The sequence below is a fragment of the Hippoglossus stenolepis genome, chromosome 19, assembly GCF_022539355.2.
Source record: "Hippoglossus stenolepis isolate QCI-W04-F060 chromosome 19, HSTE1.2, whole genome shotgun sequence".
In the NCBI taxonomy this organism is placed as follows: Eukaryota; Metazoa; Chordata; class Actinopteri; order Pleuronectiformes; family Pleuronectidae; genus Hippoglossus; species Hippoglossus stenolepis.
The window spans coordinates 5,901,364-5,916,488 of NC_061501.1; the positions used below are offsets into that span (position 1 = coordinate 5,901,364).

General features: G+C 43.2%; 1 protein-coding gene across 1 annotated transcript in view; it reads left to right on the forward strand.

Moving 5' to 3' along the window:
* Nucleotides 1–5,098: 5,098 nt before the first annotated feature.
* The window catches only part of adarb2 (adenosine deaminase RNA specific B2 (inactive)), a 70,393-nt gene continuing 60,366 nt past the window's right edge, over nt 5,099–15,125 (forward strand). Inside the window, exons 1-2 of the mRNA XM_035141895.2 lie at nt 5,099–5,182; nt 6,053–7,005. Of these exons, the coding sequence (XP_034997786.2) occupies nt 5,107–5,182; nt 6,053–7,005 (1,029 nt within the window). The 5' untranslated portion in view covers nt 5,099–5,106. The remainder of the gene's footprint in view (nt 5,183–6,052; nt 7,006–15,125) is intronic.

A 15,125-nucleotide genomic window follows, 5' to 3' on the forward strand; every position in this document is an offset into this window, starting at 1 on the left:
CTAACATACAGTGCATGACTATTACTTGTATTGGAGTATTTATTACACTGTTTTAGGTCTCATGACATATCTAACACTATGTTTGACTCATAGTCTCCTTCTGAAGGTGCTTCTCACTGTATTGATTATTAGACTGTTATTAGATTTAGTTTAATGTAGTTCGATTTTTTTTGTCTTACAATTGTCTTGATTCCTGGATTCAGGATTTTAAGAAATAACATTCTGGCAAGATTCTGCAATCATTACAAATTAACTACTATTTTTCTGGCCCAATACATTCTCCTCCAGTTTTACTCTATTGTCCAAACAAATGTAAAATGTGTATTACACTTTTAAATGTGCATGTTGTTGATACTCCACATTGGATGTTTACGTTTGAAAAGTCTCTGTAAGGAAGAAATATATTTCCTTTCATCAACTGTTGAAAGAATATTCTTTCAATCTTTTATCTTAGATGAACTTAGCATCGAGGGTCCTTCTGTAAAGCTGTACACCGTTGCCACAATAAAGCATTTATTATGAAATAAATCAGCTCTACCTGAGCTCTGTGCAGCGTATTTTAATTTACAAGGCTGAAAATATGCTGTATCTCTGTGGGAAAATCAATCACAGCGCATACTGAAATACACCAACAGAAACTGCCTCTGATGTTATACACAGCTCAGTCATAAATCAGAGCCAAGTGTGCTTGTGTCGGCGCTTCATAAACCTGTCAGAAAACGATCAGAGGTGGCATTTGGAGGATGACCTCTAAACTGCATTGCTTACCACTGCGCAGTTGATTCGGCATCAGTGTTATTGAAAACATGATATTTTCCTGCTCAATAGCTGCTTCCTGAGACATTTGAAATGAACTGGGGTCCATTGAAAGTGAGAAGAATTGTTTTTGAAATTATACAGACCTGAAGAGCTCTTCAGAGAAAAGCTCTATTGACTGGCCCGACTGTCTGTGAACTTAGTCACCTGAATAAATATCCTCTGAATACAGAATAGGAGCCAATTCAGGCTTTTGCTCAGCCCAGTGACGAGTCCAACACATCAGCAAACACTGAGGATAGTGCAGAGGATTTGTTTCCTCTTCATATCGCTGGTGTTTCAGAGATGGTGATGTCAGTTTGTACGACTGATGGTTATTTGTGGTTCCCAGAGGAATGGCTCATGGGGACTGTTTCTTTTTTTTTGTGGTCAGCTTTTTTGTGACCAACCGTGCATTCAGTGTGTAACAGATACATATTTTCAGAACTGACCAGGTGGCCCAACTTCCTGGCTCACTTTCTGCCAAGCCCTTCTCCTTCTTCACCCAGTCTCGATATAAATCATCATGAAGCTGGTTGTATCGTACACATTCAGCAGCAATCATTTTGTCCTTCATTTCTGATAGGTCAGGATGTCACGCTTTTCAGACATTGCTTAACGCAAATCTTTCGCTCTAGTTCAAGTCGATATTTCCACTCGAGCGGGTGAAGCTAATTCACATCTATTCACATTTTTGCATTGATTTTGTATGTAATCTCATCGCTCCAAAAGTAAGCTTTGCGTTTGGTTTTCTATAAGTGGTACTTTTAACCTCCTGAAGGCCTTTTGAAAAGAACTTTCCATTGCAGCCGTATTATATAGGACCTAATAAATACATTAATAACAACTTCGGGTTGACTGTATATAGAGATGGACGACACGTCTCCACTTGGTCCGAATATCCAGAAATGAAGCCGGAATATTCCCAGATACAAATGCTGCCATCGAACCAAGAGTCTGGGCAGTAGAGCATCAAATAACGTTTAAAACCAAACTTACTAAAGAATGAACAGTGTGATAACAACTATTGAAAATGACAGAAACCATCTCTGAGAAAAATCTCTACTTTGAATGTCTGTCATCCACTAACATGGAGGAGGCATGATTTATTACCTACACTGCAGCCAACCACCATGAGGCGAACGAGACACTTTGGCTTCACTTATGGGGAGCATGTCGTCCATCTTTATGTCAAAGGTTAATACCCACAGCCGAAACAATAAATCATCTCTGCTCATATTTGATGAAGAAATGGTCAGAATCTAAATTACTAGAATATATTCATTAAAATTAATAAGATAGAAACATGCTGGCTTCTGCTTTTGTGTTGCGACCTGTAGATCTGAATGTTCACAGCTTTGGCATATTTTCCACACAGAATAAATTTGTTCATGCTGTAGCAGCTGGTTTTAAAACTCATGACATGTTCACGTGTATACACACTGTGTGCATGTGTTCACACCAGGCGCTGGTATCTCAGTGCCCACTGGGCCTTTTGACTTGGCAGTCGCTGACGAGTGGGTGGTTCAGACCCTTTTGGCAAAACAGGATTATCAAAGATACTTTACAGGCATTTCAGTCCCCAGTGTGAAAGCTCCTGCGTGTTAATTGCTGACCTCGCTGTGTAATTTCATCCTAACGTGAATGTTTGTCTTTTTTTCTCCACAAAAGAAAAAAAATGCCATTGGTGTACAAATACAAGAAAGAGTTTGAATCTGCTGCGCCAGCCGACACTTAACCGCTCCTAATTTCGCCACTTTGGTAAACACAGCAGACAGCCATGTTTTTTACTGTAAATAGGCTCTAAAACAATATAGACTGATTTGAAAATGGCCTGGATAATGACCCTGTTGGCCGAGGGAGTCATGTCGGGCCAAATTGCTGCTTGTGATGGGCTTCAGTCCGCAATTAGGTCAGAATGCAAATGCCTGTATTGTGATTTTTGGCCCAATAGGACCAGTGCAGCTCCAGTCTCGGTGTTTAGAGTGAAACCATACGAGTCAGTGACTCATTGAGGCCCTCTAGTGAAGAGGGAGAGAGAACACCAGGGGGGCAAGCTCATTCTCAACCTTTCGCCCTTATCAAAATGTCTGTATGGCGCTGTAATGTGTCGCCATTACAGGCCTTAATGCTTCTGCAGGACGGTGGAGGTTAGAGGGAGTCTTCACCTCAGCCTCACCTTCTTACCTTCCACACACCAACACAAACTCATTCCACCTCCATTTCCTCCTCTTGCTTTTTTCCTACTTCATCACCTCCCCTTACTTCTGTCCACCTCCGTTTCCCCCTTACCTTTCTCTTCTTATTGATCATCAGCTGATGTTGGGGAAAGAGAGGGGCTGTAATTAAGGAGGCAGACTGGTCCGTCAATTCTGCTCAGCGCTGCATGGCGAGCGCCAGATCAGGCGACGGCCCTAATAGCCCTTCACACTGTAAACAGCACGCACACCTGGACAGCAGCGGACCCCAGGGAGGAACGAGAGAGAGCTGCTGTCGACAGGTTAGCGCTGATGAAGAGAGGAAGTTTTCCACCACACGTGTTGGGTCCGTGTGGAGGATTTACAATGTCTGAATGAAGAGGAGCCAGACAAAGGATTACAGTGAAATACCTTTACATGTCAAATATCTTACCATGTATGCTTTCATTTGTATTGTAATTCAATTAAAAACAAATCATATCACAAGTAAACAGTTAAATAATGAGTCTAAACGATGTCAATAGTGTTCATGAGGAGGTTTTCTCTTACGAAGGAAATTGGCGAGTTGTCTTGACGTGTTATTCATAAGCAGACAGTCTGTTGTATAACACAGTGAAGCCTTTACCACTTAAATATGAAACAGAAATTGACTAATGTTAGCCACACAGCTAAGACTACTATTATCTAAAGTTATAAGGGCACTCAGTAGGTTGCATATCTCTGCCAGGGCCCAACAGCCCCCTCACAAAACCATATTTACGTTCACTAGGTCCAGATTTTTGTTTGCATAGAAATCAGTCATCGAAATATGTCCGATTTTTTTGTCATCAAGATCCATGAATTATTCTCTGAGAAATCTATAAAAATGTAAAAAATGCCCCCCCCCTCACGATGTTAATGGAAGTGAAAAAAAAATTATCTGATCTGGCTCCGCACCAAAATTAGATGGATTCTTCCCTGACCCATTCTCGGACCTTCCTTGTTTAATCCATCCAGAAGTTTTTGCATAATCTTTCAAACAATTGACAGGGATGAAAACATAACCTCCATTGTCAGAGATAATGAATACTCTGTCCAGCATATCATCTTCATCATCGTCATCATGTCTGCCAATTTGCTAAGACCCTTCTTTTACAATCCGTCACTTCATTGGCAGATAACCTATAGATTACACTAGATAGCTACTTTCCTCAGGGTCTTGATGCAGCTCTCTGTCCAGTATCATCATCAGTTATAACACCTGACAGGGAAGCATCACCAGCTGGAGAATAAAACAATCTCTCATCTCACATGTATTTGTTAAGAAGACTTGAAGCTGTTCTGATATGTGAAATGACTATTTTTACTCCTAAGTACCATTTTTGTGAATGAAACTTGTCGACAAATGAAGCGGAACAGACGGCCTTAGGGGGACATTCGAGGGTCACTCGTGATTTTGACTATGCTGTTAAGACTGAATCGGAAGTGGAGCATTAGTTTACATGTAACATAAAACCAATTCTAGCTTTTCATGGATGTGCTGTTAGAAAGGGTGACGCAGGGTGAAGGAGATATACTGGGATGCTGTGGGAGACATCTTCAGACTGGGGGGGTGACAATGGCTCATGTTACTCTTTAACTCTGTAAACTCTTCTGCATGAGACATCAGCTGCTGCCTGAGTTCTCCTTTCACCAGCTTCCAGGAAACTTCCATTACAAGGATGACAATATGAGTTCACTTTATGTTTTATATTTTGATCTTCCATATGCAGAAGGATCCAGGGTGTGTGTGTGTTTGTGTGTGTGTGTGTGTGTGTGTGTGTGTGTGTGTGTGTGTGTGTGTGTGTGTGTGTGTGTGTGTGTGTGTGTGTGTGTGTGTGTGTGTGTGTGTGTGCGTGTAGGTGTGTGTCAGCAGGTGTGTGTTTGCTGCCCTGTGTGGGGCGTGTATGATTTATGTGCGGGTGACAGGAGCAGCCTTGTGTGCATACTCCTGCTCACTTAAGCTCCGTCTCTGTCTCCGTGTTGGGCCGACGCTGATCTGCGGCTTTTGATCGATAAAACTATCAGAACATCTCCGCCGCTGCCCTCCTGTTGACTCTGCGTGTCTCTTGTCTCTCCTCCAGAGAAAGTCAGTATGCTGTCAGCATTGATCGCCCCCTTCAAGTACATAAGCCCTGGGACCAGCAGCACAGAGGACGAGGACAGTTTAAGTAAGCTGCTGCATCTTTTCTTTCTCTCTCTGTTGGCGCGCTGCGCTAACTCTCTCGGTGGTCGGCCTAATATGCAAATGATCTTCCTGTCACCCACATAATTCATTATTTGGGGAAATGGGCTATTTGATTGTGCCTGGGTGTCAATGTTAAAATCGGTGTTATCTTACAAAAGTGAGCTATTAAATATTACATTTGAGTGTTTGTGATAAATTAGAAATAGATAAGTAAATGCCCGCCCGCACGCACATCTTTCAGCACCACTATCAGCCCACCAGTGAATACCACAACTTGATCCCAGCCTTCCTTTATCCCACCAGAAATGTAACACGGAACCACTTCCATATAATTAGGTTTGAAAAGCGCATCACAGCTGTTCAGACTTTAGATGCAAGTGTGAAATAAAGCGGGCCACAGACATTTCTCTCATTCTTTCTCAGAATGGCTGCCACTCCACGCCATCCCCAACCCCCCCTTCCCCCATTACAAATAGGATTGATGTGTTGCCGTTGGCCGGGGGGGACCAATGTTTCCCACCCGTGAAACAGACTCAGAACCAATTTGTAGGCAGATTACAGAACGATTTGGCGGATAACGTCGCCATTTTTAGGGGGATTTGTATTTGGATTTTAAAACACTTAAATATGATAGAGCCCTGTGGTTTGAAGTGGGCTGGAATCACGATTGCAAATTTGTTCATCACTATTTCATTGTGTGTCAAGTGGCTCAATCTGCCTTGAGAGATTTTCCTTCATTCATTTTGTTCAGACAGGATAAATGTGGTTGTCACATGCTTTTCTTCCTCATTGTGTTTTGAGGTTCTTTTTTTTATCACAGTGAATGATACTCTTTTCGCTGTTTTCATTGCAGGTACCAGCAGTGCGGAGGTAAAAGAGAACCGTAACATCGGTAACTTAGAGGATCGCACCATAGGATCTGCAGAGTGCCAGTCGCTTTTCTGCTCTGACTCCACGAGAAGTGGCGGCTCTGGCCTGAAGAGGAAACGGCCGCTGGAGGAAGACAACAATGGACACTTTTGTCACCTCCGTCTCATCTATAAGAAACTGTCCTGGTCTGAGGCTCCAAAGAACGCTCTGGTGCAGCTGAATGAGCTGCGGCCGGGCCTGCAGTACCGCATGGTGTCGCAGACAGGCCCCGTGCACGCTCCGGTCTTCTCCATTGCTGTGGAGGTGAACGGGCTGACTTTCGAGGGCACGGGCCCCACGAAGAAGAAAGCGAAGATGAGGGCTGCCGAGTTGGCCCTCAAGTCCTTCATCCAGTTCCCCAACGCTCCTCAGGCTCACCTCGCCATGGGAAACATCTCCAACCCTTCGGCCGACTTCACTTCAGACCAGGCAGACATCCCTGACACGCTTTTCAAGGAATTTGAGTCCTCGCCTTGCTCTGATGGCCTCTCGCTCTGCAACTCAGACGCTGAGAGCGAGCTGCTATCAAGCGAGCTTCTGAGACATGGACGGTTGCTTCGCCACACCTTGGACCTGATGGTGCAGGCGCAGCAGAGGCTGGGCGGGATTGTTCCAGAGCCCGAGGCCCCCAAGAGTCCTGTGGCTTTGTTAAATGAGCTCCGGCCGGGCCTGCGCTACGCCTGCCTTTCGGAGCGAGCCGAAGGCCGACGGCTGCATAGCTTTGTGATGGCGGTGCGCGTGGACGGGCGGATATTTGAGGGCTGCGGTCGCAGCAAGAAGCTGGCCAAGACCCAGGCGGCCCAGTGTGCTCTTCAGGCCCTCTTCAACATCAGGACGGCCCCTGAGGGGAGAACAGGCCTCAAAGCCAGCAGGAAGACTTGTCCTCATTTACCCCAGGTGAGTACAGACACATCGCCTGCGCCTGTCCTCTGCTAAGCTTCTTTGGCAGCCACTTCACTTCCTACAGGGGCCTGTAATGACCAAAACAGCAGGCGTGCAGGGAAAAGCCAAACACCTTCCAACAAGTAATTAAGGAGAAAAGGACATAGGAGATAAACGGAGTGGGGATGGAAGGAGAGATGATGAGAGTGCTGATAAAGACATGTGAACACAAGCTGATTATTTACCCTGTCAAAAATAGCACATGTAGTGAAAAATACAAATCACCGATGTGAGTGTGGGAGCAGTTGTGTTCTGTGCTCTGCAAAGCCAGAGTGTTGGGTGAACTGTTTGTTGGTCTATTTTAATTGAAAAACATGTAAATTAAGCTAATCATTGTCCTTGCGCTTCTAACATAAGAGAAATCTGCACCACAACCCTAATGAGATTTTTTTTTCCTCCCACCGTCTCGTGTGTTTGCAGAGCTGTAATTGGCAGAGTTTTGTAATTTTGCCAAAAAAACTCCTGTCTCCTCATGTGTGGCATCACAGTGTCTACAAACATTAATTCGATCTGTTGCCCAAAGGAGATAGGGAAGCAAAGAGCGCGCTGACAAACAAACCGCCCAATCCCATGCTCATTTACCCAAATATGTAAATAGCAATCAGAGCGAGGAAACTCGTTTTTGAGAAACTTGAGGAAAATTGGAGAGCCTAAAGACACAGCGGCTGGGCTGGCTGGCTGGCACTTGTTGACAGCCGTTTAAAACTTCATTTCAGCTGCAGAAGTTCATTGGATGCACAAACTGCACTGAGTAGATAGTCACGCCGGTTTTAGTTGTTGACAATTGTTTGCGTTGAGACAAACTTTATATCCCGGCTGGGCTGTGTCCACAATCACACACTAATCATTATATTGTGAGTTTGCCATTTTGTAGTGCTGTCCGAAAGTTGTTATACCCTATGTAGTAGACTCATTCCTTTCCACAGTGCATTGTGAAAAGTAGTGTACAACTGTCGACCAGCAATATATATCATCATCCATTGACAGGAAGAAAAGTTGTGGAAAGACGAGAGGTGAGAGGGCGGCACGGCTCATCTTTCTCTCTCTCGTAATTGTACTCCTTCCTATTCCGCTCAAAAATATCTGCATTAGTGTGAGGATAAAGACGGACAGGTTTGTATCTGCCAGCATTTTCACGGATGGATTTTAAGTTTTAGCGTACGTCCTTACTACTTCCGACGGTGTAGTTGTTGTTTGCTTTTATGATCAGCTAAAAACAAATCTGCAGCGCATCAAAGGTTTATTTTTACATTTAAACATGGTTATTAAATATGCTTTTTGGCTAAAAGTATTAATACTAAATGTAGAGTAAACATATAAAAAAAATCGGTATTGTCCAAAAGCGTTTTTTTTCTTTGGCCGTTGAGCAGATAATCTTCACCGAAGTCCATCTGTAGTGAGTAGGGGGTGGTTAATGAGAGGCACAACTGACTGGGAAACTAAAGATATTTGCCTCTGCTCTACTAATACAACACAGAATAATGTGTAAAGCACCACACTCTTGAAGTCTTATATCAAAAAAATTAAGCCGTTCCCATCCTCTCCCCAAAGTCTTTCCTTGAAGCTTCCCGTCACCATCTTGTCGTTCTGTGCGTCCTGTAGGGTACATGTCGTATTAATATTCTCTCCCAGCCTCGGAGAAATAAACTGTCGACTGTGTCCTTCCCCCAGAGCACGACATCAACCCAACAAACCTGCACATGTTTGCCCGGGAGAAAACTTTTTCCTCTTTCTCCCCGCTGCCACGGTGTCTAAGAGGATTTTAAGAGGATTTGCCGCACTCGTTTAGTTCCAGAAAGCACTCGCTCGTGGAATTTCTTGAAAGTCAGCCGCGCCATCTGCCAGGCTCGAGAGGCATTTTTATTTTCATCTGTAAAAGGACGAAGGCGAGTATACAATATGTATGCCGGCGTGTAAAAATGAACACGTGACCAGACGTGTGTTTGTGGGCAGGACGTGTTGCACGTCTCAGCTGCTGTGTCGTGGCGATGTGAAACCTTCCAGCTCGCATACGCTCTCTCTATGTTCAATCCTCCTGCCAAGCACTAATTGCATGGGCAGCGGTTGACTACGCTGCAGATGTGACGCGTAAACATTATGGAGGTGAGCCAACGTGCTGCGTGTGTGCCAGCTCCATTTCTCTTCGCCTAGAATTGAATTTCCTCTGGCTCCATACCTGTAGCAGGATTAAGGCTCATTGAGAAGATGTTAATGGGCTCAGGCAGCATTTAGCACAAACCATTTCCTTAAGAGATGACACTATACTTTGTTTTTATTGGTTTATGTTGAATTTTACGCACTGATGTTGATATGATTTGAAAAAAACAGGAAAGGGAAAGTGGACAGGTTATATGTCTAAAGCTGTTCTTTTAACTTATTCAACTGCCAGGCTAATGTCAGTGGTATTGCAAGTTAGGAATATTGTTATTATTAGTAAGTATTAGTGACGACCTAAGAGGTGACGCAATAAAAATAAATCAGGACTCTGAGATTATTCCAGGTGTCTTGTGTCTGTAGCTGTCTGAACGTTTGAGTGATCTGATAAAAACTATGACGGGAGCGATTTTTCGTTCGTCCTTTATAGTTCATCGTCGCTTTTTGTGAAAACAAGAATGATGATCACAATCAATGAAAGAGAAACGGTGTCTGAATATGACCTCAAGCTCTGGAAAACACATTTTTGTTTCCAGGACATCAACTACATGTGTGCTGAAAGCCGCTCATTAGTTGTATATGTTGTACTGTACCTATGTGCTTTCTATATGTACACAAAACAAACCTTCCTGCAAGCTATAGACGCTCCTGGTCATTAAAATGACTCCCTGTAGTGTTGGAGAACTTAAATGCACAACCTGGTGATTGATTGGTTTACTTTGACAGAGACCCACCAGGTAAACCAGCAGCTGATGTTTAACTCGGGGTCAGAGGTAAAGCTCAGGGTTAAGACAACACTTCTTCTCCGTCTATTAAAATTAATTCAGGGACATAGAGAAGAAGAAAAACGATTCAACCCTCAAATACAGTGATGGAGACATGGTTGGAGTCATCTCCTCGGGGAGTCGGGTCCGGGGGTAAAAATGTGTTCTTGGTCCCCTATTGACCCCTGACTAAACTTGGCAGTTCCCAAAGACAACCAGAAATCAACCGCTACTCTCAGGCTGAGGTGGAAACAGGTTGATAGTCAATTAATCGTTTTAAGCCATTTTTAAACAGAAATGTCCAAAAGTCGTCAAGTACCAGGAATGTGAATAGTTGCTAGTTGGTGATAAACTCAACATGTTCTCCTGGACTCAAAGATTAACTCATTATATTTCAGTGGCCACAGGTCAAAGGTCACAGTGACCTTATATGAATCTGGAAAAACGAATTTATGGAGATGGAAACTGCACTGGTTGGGGGAGGCATCAACCACAGTGCGATATTTCTAGTTTAGGATATTGTATTAACTGAGCAGAGTGGAATATGAGCAGTATTAGCTCGACACGCTTGTGTTGAGCTGAACTATACCCAGTCCCACCTATGAAATATTCAAACATTTTGCTGTATTCCTCTCAGAGCTGCCTGGTTTCACATACATACTAAGAAATAATACGAGCAGACTGACAAGTACACATTGACACCTGCTTTATAACTCCCTGCAGTGATATAGCCTATTCCCTCCTGTGTCCCTCCTCTGCTCTGTGGGAATCGACTTTAACAATCACTCCAAGAGAGGAGGTACTGGACCACAGTCTGCTTGACATTAAAGAGCTATTTATCTTCCAGCAAGGACTTTAATTTTTTATTCCTTCCTTTAACCTTTATTTATCCAGGGAAATAAAGTGAGAATACGTTCTGCAGAGGTGCCTTGCCTCACATTGACTTCCACTTATACGTCCCTGAGAGATGCTCAGCACAACCAAACTCATCTACATTGAGCAGCTCATCTCAGTGTGTCTGGGAGTTGACTGCCTTGCTCAATAGCACATCTGCAGTATATGGTAGTTCAGTGAAGGGTGATGAGGGGTGAAGAGGGGTGATAAATATAATGCATTATCCTATTAATAATTGGCAAATATAGCCTTCACAGCTTCGTGCTAAAGACTTTATGCACCACAACTTTTTCAGTCTCTCACTAATTGTGTTCATCTAATTCTAATTCTCACATCAAGCATCCGCGTTGTTTAAATAGAAGTTTATGTGCAAAGTTATGTGCGTCTATTGGAGCACACATTGACGTGTTGGTCTTAAAACGGGGTGTGGTCAGGTACATTGTTGGCACATTGATATGTAGAGGCAGTGGAAGGCAGCTGCAGTTTTTACTAAGAGAAGTACGTCACTCTTTATTTTAAGTTATTTCTAAGGAGCATTGTCAACATAGTAGACCACACCTGTATAGTGAAGCACACAGGAACCTTTTTTTTTTCCCAGTGTTAAACTAACAAAGTGGATTTGGACATGACCTAAATGCACTTTAGACCATGAGCTTAGATTGTTAGACCAGGGCCCTCAGTCCCTATTAGTAATCAGCCGGTAGGAAACTGTTGTTAAATCCAATCCACAGCTCCCCAGTCACTGGAAACATCCGGCCCTATTAAAGCCTGCACAGAGATGTGAGAAAGTGCCGGAGTAAGCCTGGCACCCATTTTACCAAATGGAATGATTACCCCAGCGCTCAGGCCTTGATTGGCCACTTAATCTCCCGTCGCCGTCTCAACACTCGTGTTGCCAAGTCAACTGAGCCCGGAGACTTGGTGTGCGGCGGTGTGAAGGCGTCGGTGGGAGTCGGTGGGTCCGTGAGGAAGGACAGTACAGAGGTCAGTGGTCAGGACGCCGCGCTCTGCCACCTCGTATTAAACTCCATTTGAATAGGGAAATGTGATTGATGGCGGAGCTGAATGAAAATTGGGATTAATGGAGGAGGGAGCCCATGAAAATTTAAGCATATCTGCTTTTTTCTTCTTTTTTTTTTATCACATAAAGGTACAACTTAATATTTAAAATGTTCATCATGTCAGCTGATATCAAATGCAACCGCACGTTGTCCTGCACTTGTCTGCGGCTCAGCGTGAATTGATTTAGTTATCTCTAAAAGTGAAGCATCGCAGATAGAGGAGGATACGGCCTGGTCAAGTGGAGTAATTTCCCAGCCTCCGCCGCGGCAAATTGAATATGATTTCAGACACGTGAAGGTGACCCCTGTCAGCCGCCGCGCCGCTCGCAGATTGTTTTCTTTGTCTAATCTCTCCCACTTCTAATCTGTCTCAATATAAACAGCTGTGACAGGCTGATCATTAATTAATATTGCCACAACAAATTAGCGACAACCGCCGCCCGGGCGAGCGCCGGGTCTGAGATAGAAATCCACCAAGACGGAGAGAGAGAGAGAGAGGGAGAGAGAGAGAGGGAGAGAAGGTGTGAATGACACATTAGAGAGGAGTTGATTAACAGCGTCAGAGAGCCTGCAGACGGCGTTACTGCCTCAGCATGTGGACAGTGATGGCGACACATTCACACATGGTGACAGCTACTGTAGCAGGATCAACTGTGACTATCACCATACAGCTGGGGGCGCCGTGTAAACCGCCCCCGATAAAACATCTGCATTTATCACTTTCTACTCGCTCAGTCAAATAGAATGTCAAGTTGTCGAGTGTTTGTTCAGGCAAGAGGAAATATGGGTTTGTTTGTTTTTAAAGAATCAGCTTGTTAACTGCCTGTCTGGAAATGTGTTGTTCTATAAAGTAATCAGCAAGTAGTTGTATCAACAGATACTTAATCATCAAAATCATACAGAAAAAAAATGTTTTCCTTTTCAGGAAAAAAGAATTGCTAAAAAGGCCCCAGCTCCGTTTTTATTCTTCTGGTTTATAAAGGGAACAGTTTTGAGCAGCTTCACAATTTTCAGTGCAGCTTTTCACAGAGTAGTGTCAAGTTCATGTAGCAGGAACCAACTGTCCCATCTCATGAACGCTGGCAATGGAACACAGGAGAGGCTCCTCAGACGCACAAAGAATCCTTTTATTTCACACAAGGCGACAAAAAGGGAAAAATGTGAACATTTGAGTCACATCGTCACGCTAACAATACTGACCAATCAGGAGAGAGCAGGCTCATCAATTCACCGGGTGTTGTCCAATAACCTACAAGTACACACAGACAATACTGTACATGTATTATCCCACAGAATGAATTCAATCTAAGGCGGTTAGGAGGTGCACAGACTGAAAGAATTTGAGTAACACACGTGTTGATCGCACAATGTAATGATGAGTATTGACTCAAAAGAGTTTCTCGCACCTACGTCGCCTGTGGATCTGGTGGCAGAGCCTGTCGTCCTCTAAGCAGGAGGTTGGAGGTTTGATCCCAGTCTTCCACATTCCACATGCGTCCTTGGGCAAGATACTCAACCTCAAATTGCCCCTGAAGTGCTGCGAATAGACGCGGTATGAATGTGTGTGTAAATGGGTGAATGGTAAAAAAAAAAAGTACCGTAAAGTGCTTTGAGTGATCATCAAGACTTTTTGATGAGGAAGTTCCCACAAAAACAAAAGAGGAACTATTTAAAGGGAGTCTTCATGAAGTTAGAACTTGTATTTACTCTTCTTCTTTCAAGTAACATTAATTTGAGGAATGTAATGTATACAAAATTGATAGAAAATAACTGCTACATACAGTTTATTCTGTCTCGGGCCTGTGTGACTCACCATTCAGCCTTTCTCCAGGTTAATGTATTTTTAAATAAGAGAGTCCTTTAATTTTCATTTTAATGGAGGTACATAAGAAAAAAGACATGGCAAATAGAATTTTAGAATATAGGACAGGATGGTGAATATCCCTTATTAATGCCTACCGCCAGTTGATGTTACCGGATGTAAAAGAAAATACACATTACTGCATAATTATAAATACTAATGAATAAATAAATAGTGTCAGCAGGGGCCGCCGCAAACATCGCTCGCTCCACCGTGATATCTATATTTAATGTGTGAACAGAAAACTTGGTCATCATCCATATTTACAGTCAGCTTATTTATTTTTTGAATTTGCTTATCAAAATGCAATTCCCAGTAATAGGGGGAAATTCTATCATTCAAACACACAAATCCACTTCTTCCAGACTGATGTCTTGAGCAGTAAGAGGTAGAAGAGCCGAGCTCAGCAGGACTTACAGAGCACACACAGCCTTGTAGGTAAATGATATACAACTTAATTCTCAGGATCTTATTTTACCATCCTGAGTGAAGGCAGGATTGGTTTAGTCCATACGTCTTGAGCCTGCTGCTCTTTACTCAGAGCAAACACAGATTCTCTAAATAGACAAGTGTGGAGCTTTACCTTATCAACAAACCCAAAGCTGGAGAACCATCTTTTGACCAAGAGACAATGATTAGCTTATCCCTAATAAATATCAGCTTTCTTCCATATCTCAAAACAGATCAAACTGATCTGTGTTAATGGACGGGACGTGCGCCTGAATTTAAAAAGAATTCTCAAAAATGCTTTCTGTCACTTTAGTTCTTATCATACTTGTATGTTCATGTTTTCATTTCCATTATGTTTTTGATCACGATTTTATTTTGTTATTTACTCTAAAAATGGGGTCAACATCATGATTGACAGCTGAGACTGACTCATGATTAGTTTTTAGCCTGCATTGTCGAACCTGGCTACCGTGGCTCCATCCCCCAATCGCTACTACACAGATGGCAGATACCAACGCTGGCTTTATTTCTGGATAGTTGGAGGAAGTGGAGATGTGTCGTCCATCTTGAAATACAGTCCATGGTCCAGATCCAGGTTCTGTTACATTAACAGAAAGGCCGTATCAGGGTTAATGTAAGAAAGAGACAGAGACCTGTGTGCACGATGAATGAACAGTTATGTGCATCACCCTTAAGGTTCGCATAACACCACCAACAGACAGGGGTGAAAACATAACTTCATGGTGGAGCTGATAAGACCTAAGTATTAATAATGATGTTAGGTTCTTATCACCGGGTCCTGATATCTGACCTCTGTAAATGAGACCAAACGGGGATTCCTAGTGTGCATTCATAAAGTATCTCATTGCAATTTGCCAGTAAGTGTTCAAT